This window comes from Carassius gibelio, chromosome B2 (genome assembly GCF_023724105.1).
Source record: "Carassius gibelio isolate Cgi1373 ecotype wild population from Czech Republic chromosome B2, carGib1.2-hapl.c, whole genome shotgun sequence".
Taxonomy (NCBI): Eukaryota; Metazoa; Chordata; class Actinopteri; order Cypriniformes; family Cyprinidae; genus Carassius; species Carassius gibelio.
Genome location: NC_068397.1, coordinates 14,365,340 through 14,371,420, shown reverse-complemented (window position 1 = coordinate 14,371,420; position 6,081 = coordinate 14,365,340). Strand labels below are relative to the sequence as shown.

Genomic DNA, 6,081 nt, shown 5'->3' with positions numbered 1-6,081 from the left:
GTGCAGACCATAAATACTCCACCAATCTGCTTTAAATCAAGTTGTGTTAAAAAAAATAACATGATTGCAAAATTAATCACTATATTTATTGCATGCACTGGTAAACTCTGGCCTTCAGATGTCTAATGAGGGGCCTACATGCTGTTGCACACTAAGTTCTACAGGATAGAAATTAAAACATTCAAACACTTAAGAAAGTCTAAGGCAAGAAAAAATGAAAACGTTGATCATTCAAAGGAGTTCTGAAATTAATTTGATCTTTTGATGAAAACTATTTGATCCCCAGAAAACTGGGTTAAACTTCCAGCTCAGAAATCATTCTAAAGTATTATGTCAAAGGCCATAATATCAAATATCCTCCAGCTACTTTGTGACCAAGAGAGAGAAAGACTTAAACAAGGGAGCTGGTGTTGACCTCCAGGAAGGACTGCCAGCATTACCTCACGAGTGGCGTCTTGCTACTCTTTCGGCACAGGATGTGCGTCATAAATCTTACTCAAGCCGAATGACAGAGGAGCTCATGGGATGCGACCTGTGACATACTGATCAACACTTAAACCAACATGCAGACACACAAAGAAGGGATAACTATAAAATGTGGATCAAGGGAAGTGTATTTATGGAAACCATTGTAAAACCGGCAAATCGGTATCTAAAAATAGAGGTTAAAGGTATAAAGTCAAGAATACAGTGTATGTTTCTCCACAGGTTTTTTTTAAATATTGAAAACATTGAGAATAATACTGAAACTGAACTAAACAGAATTACAGAAAAGAATATCTGTGAAAGAAGATAGAAGTGAAATTGTGTGAGCACTTCTGTCAGCATGATCATGAGAAACTTTCTCCAGCGTCAGTAAAAATGTATATGCATATAAATAGAAAAGAGGAAATGACTGAGCGTTTAAAAAATACACAATGGTTTATTAATCAACATAGGCAAATGCAGGAGCACACTTGGCAATGCGGCTCTCGTTTCTTGAAGCACTGAAATAGAAACAGCTGAAGTAAGGCTACCCTGAGTGAACTTTAAAGAGGAAACAACAGGGCAAAATCAATTGTGCCTTAAGAACACACATGCCTTAGGCTGCCAGCTGAGAAGAGCTAATGTTCTGATGCATTCTGCTTCAGTTCTGCTAGAGTCATTTGAACGAATAACAATCATGAGCACTGCAGGGAAGTTTCAAGCAGGCTGCCAAGGCCAGGTGCATTTGAGGAAAGATAATGCAGGCTATAATAAGTATTTACGAGTCCAAGCAGCTGATAAAAACATCAAAATAATCCAAAAGAAATCCACATGACTGCAGTCCATCAATTAACACTTTGAAAAGTAAAAAACAAAATAATACTGTGCATTATTAAGACTTTTTTAACTTTACACAGTGGCCAGTCTATTCTGGCCACTGTATGAGTTGATAATCCATAATAACATTTCCTCATTTCTCCCCTGGTTCAGATGACTTTTTAACTGGAGAAAACAATATTATAGAGGACATTGTAGCAAGGGTTTGAAGTTAAAACCATCTTGATGGATTTGTTTATTACAAACAAACAGCTTTTCATTACAGAATGTGTTGAATGATGGAGGATTACTATGGTATAATAATACTGTGGATTACTTATGGATTACTATGATGCTTTTATCAGCTGTTTGGATGTTCATTCTGATGGTACCCATTCACTGCAGAGGATCCATTGGGTTGGGTGAGCCAGAGGTGTTTTGCATAATTTTTCCAAATATGTTCCCATGAAGACACAAACTCATCTAAACCTTGGATGGCATGAGGGGGACTAAATCGTCCATGAATGTTAATTTTATCCCTTTAATCTAAACTTTTATACGTTTGTAAGGTCTTAAAAGTTCAATCTATGGATTGCTTTAACTTACTCAAACCAAAGAAAGAAAAAAAGAAAGAAAGAAAGACAGAAAGAAAGAAAGATTTCTGAAAAGGACAACATGTGAAGAAATCAACAGGCTATTACAAAGCAAGTTGTTGATCATGCATAATGTAGTAAGTATAAAATATAAGTCTTTAATTTAGGATAACGCAAATATTTAAGTATTTCTTCTAAAGACAAATTTATATATAGACAGTTTGATTTCCTCTAGAAAGATCATTGAGCGTAAATGACATTTCCTTCATGGAAAATACATTTAAAGAGGAACTTGATCTGCAATGATCTGTACTATTCATTTCCTATCAATGTCCTGTTGCAAGAGCAAAAGAAGTTTTGTAACTCTTAAAGCCATGAATGGTGCATTAAAGCAACCATGAAGATTGCAGAAGAACAACTTGAAGCTTGCTGAGGTCCGCACAGATGTTCATTTTCTAGGAAGCATCGCTCCTTGTATACTGTAGCTTTAAGCTCTTAATCCTAAATCTGCCTTTGTGGGTCTAGACAAACTGAAGATTCTGCTGCTCTTACCAAAATCAATAACACTAATCATCTTATGACAGTTGCTGACAAAAGAAGAAGAAGAAGAAAAAAGAAAAAACAGAACAATGTGTGTTTGTGTTTCTGCTGGTCTGGGTTTTATGTTGATAATGTGCAAATGCTGCGCATCCCAGGAAAGACATACGTGCAACAGGTTGGACAGGGATTCTGAGGGACCATATGAGGCTAAGTTGGACTTGTCCTGAGAGGACAAGTCAGATTAAAGCAAAGGCATCTGGTCTGTAATGGTACAGTGACTTGTTTATGTGTTTATCAAGATGCCATATAGAATAAACACTCCACCATCAGGCTCACTGAAAGCTTCTTATCCCATTGTAGTCTAATATTGCTCAAATAAGACACAATTATCATGAACAAGCTGGCTGTAGCATTTATGTAAGTGACAGCATGAGCTGGACATGAGGTGCAGTGGACTGGACTCTTCACTCTTGTTTAAATGTCATAGTGCTGGCTTTCATTAGGCACAAGCAGGACAGCCAAAAGTCTTCCAAAAGGGCAGAACTAGGTCTAGACCGAACCATGGAAACTTGACAGGATGCAAAAGAGTTATACAGTGCAGATCCCTGAGATAGCAATATTGTGAGGTACAGCTTTTGTAAAATTCTGACTTTGGTTCATATCAAGACCCTGTTCTCGTGTTTTCGAGGAACTCTTGGCTGAACAGTCTGTCCAAAAATGGAGCATATCTTGTAGGCCAGGCGAAGAGTACATGTTTCTAGGTATTCTTTTTAAATTTAGAACAATAAACATATATACATCATTTACCTAAGTAATGTGCTTGTGTTCACATTGAAATTCAATTCAATTCAATTCGAAAAAATAGGTAAACATTCATATCAGTCTTTTTATGCTCAAAGACATTTTAGGATTTTAGCATTTTAGCTCATAGACATAAATTTTATTAGCCTAAATTTAGCTTAAAAAACACCTAATTGACAGGAATTACGAGACAAACATTTTCATACCAAATCATATCACGTTTTTCAATATTGAAATATAAACAAAGTATTTATTTCGAATTAACGCCCTCTAGAGGAATGATGAAGCCTTAATAATAACAACGTTCTGTCCGGAACTAACAAATTCACTTTGTTTCTCGCGGACGTTTTATTTTACTGGACCTCTTTCTTGACAGGAAGTAGCACGTGAGTTCAATAGCGTTGATGTTTACACCTAAGCCATCTTAAGAAGAGCTGCAGATAAAATGCTTTTGAATAAATAAAATCTACAGCTTCTGTTATGATTTTGGACAAAACTTATATAGCCCAGAAAATGAAGAAGTTATAAGCAGAAATGCGGCTAAGCCTAAAGACTTACGTATTCATGTGCATTATTTCATATAACGTTACTCTGGTCTATTCCACATGAGCTTGTCTATTTAATGAGTTTATCTACCGTCACGTCTTCTCTCCATGCACTGATATGAAAGGTGTTTGTGTGTTTTCCCAGTAAACTATGATTGGAGTAGGGTCTGGGCTGTACATCGGGTGTGTGTCCGATCTGAAGGACGCTCAGAGCCTGACAGATGCAGGAGTAAGACACATCCTCACCGTTGACTCAGAGGAACCTGCTGTCCCTGGATTTCACACCAAATTTGTCCGAGCTCTGGATGATGCCTCCACAGATCTCCTGAGCAGACTGGATGAATGTGTCAGCTTCATATGTGATGCTCTCAGCACACACTCTGAATCCAGATCATCAGCAGTTCTTGTGCATTGGTAGGATTAGTAATTGATATGAACTTTAATGAATAATATGAAGAAACACTGCGATATATAACACCCAATAGTACATTAGTTAATATACATTCAGATAATTACAAGTGGGATAAAATGTTGATTTCTGTATTTGTTAAACTTTTTATATAAATACATTATTTTATTTAATTTTAAGTAACTGGAATTCAGATTTTTTTTTTTTTATTATTATTATTTGACATGTTATTATTATTTTTGTAGCCATGTAGGGCAAAGTAGAAGTGCAGCTGTGGTGACTGCTTACCTGATGAAAACACAGCATCTGAACTTAAAGGATGCATACACTAAACTCCAAAACTTAAAACCAGATGTCAAGTAAGAGGTTTCCATTATCTATCCTTTAAAAAAAATGTGAGAGCATTATGATTGAAGAGCATTCCACTCATTTTCTCAGAATGAATGAAGAATTTATGGACCAGCTGGCACTTTATGAATTAATGGATTGTAAAGTAGACACCACAAATCCCTTATATAAACAGTTTAGATTGAAGAAAATTACAGAGAAATATCCAGGTATGTACATGATTTCCTTCTTTGTCATTTAGTTTTCTACACTGTTATAAGTTAACTGAATACACTATTGAAAGAAGCTTACCAGGGCTCCTTTAAAGGCAGTATATTTTGATCAATTCAGAACTCCAGAATATGCCAAAAGATGTCTTTGCTGTTGACCCTGCACAAACCCAGAATGCAGAAGCTGTGTACAGATGTCGAAAGTGCAGGTAAATGCTGTTCATGCAGTATATTTTGAATTTATGATAATGACTCAAGTCATAACCTGCTGTTGTCTTTGGTCCCAACAGACGCACACTTTTCCGTCACTCCAGCATTCTCAGTCACAGTGTGGGAAGTGGAGCCTCTGCGTTCTCTCATAAGAAGACGAGGATCGCGAGTGCTAGTGAAGATCAGAGACAATGCACATCTTATTTTATAGAGCCAGTGCAATGGATGGAGCCAGCCTTACTAGGTGTTATGGACGGACAGGTAAACTGTAGTTGCTCACTGCTTCACACATCTGCACACACAATTAAAAAGAACTATCAAAACATTGTGTCCATTTGTTTAATACTTTTTACAAGTATTCTTTCATTATTGTTAAAGATTAAGGGTTACATTTAATATTGATAAATTAAAAAGTAAAAGAGACTGCATGATTTTCTGTGCTAGGAGGGCTACAGATTGTAGTTGCTGTGCAATGCATTTGCATACAATTTTGTTTCTTTAAAAATTATATTTCAAAGTAAAAGCTTTTGCAAAATCTCTCTTGCAGCTTTTGTGTCCTAAGTGCAGCTCAAAGCTGGGCTCCTTTAACTGGTATGGTGAACAGTGTTCGTGTGGGCGCTGGGTGACACCGGCCTTCCAGATGCACAAGAACCGAGTGGATGAAATCAAACACATCAGTACGCCAGCACTCAAATGACCCGCAAATAAAGATCTGTATTATATGCTCAGAATCGCTTCTTATTGCTAGTATTTTCAGTTTAAATAGTAGATAGAAATATTCTGTATGTTATAAATCTAGTGTAAAAGCCCCGTGCTTTACTTTGAACATAATTTTCTAGAAAGTTTATTATATAAGCATTTGTAATATTTTGTCTGTTATAGCAAAAAAAAAAAAAAAATGCAGTAATATTTTTGTACGTTTTTTTTAATTTTAGACTTTTTGTCCTCTTTAGGCTCACCATTTATTTGATAAAAAAATATTAATAGTGTGTTAGATTATAACAATAACTTTTGTTTTATATTTTAATATATTAAAATAATTTTCTATTTTAATATATTTTCACGTCATTTATTCCTGTGATGGCAAAGCTGAATTTGTAGCAGTCATTACTCCAGACGTCAGTGTCATGTGATTCTTCTGAAGT

The 6,081-nt window shown here is 35.8% G+C and overlaps 1 protein-coding gene across 2 annotated transcripts; it reads left to right on the top strand.

The window, feature by feature from the left end:
* Positions 1–3,511: 3,511 nt before the first annotated feature.
* dusp12 (dual specificity phosphatase 12) lies at positions 3,512–5,667 on the top strand. 2 transcript variants are annotated; one of them, XM_052547474.1, is made up of 7 exons: positions 3,512–3,601; positions 3,906–4,174; positions 4,415–4,528; positions 4,608–4,726; positions 4,848–4,935; positions 5,017–5,197; positions 5,484–5,667. In XM_052547474.1, the coding sequence occupies exons 2-7, from the start codon at positions 3,912–3,914 to the stop codon at positions 5,631–5,633; spliced, it is 915 nt and encodes a 304-aa protein (XP_052403434.1). In that variant the 5' UTR covers positions 3,512–3,601; positions 3,906–3,911; the 3' UTR covers positions 5,634–5,667. The 2 variants fall into 2 exon arrangements, with proteins under 2 accessions (XP_052403434.1, XP_052403435.1); XM_052547475.1 differs by having other exon boundaries at positions 3,584–4,174.
* Positions 5,668–6,081: the final 414 nt, after the last annotated feature.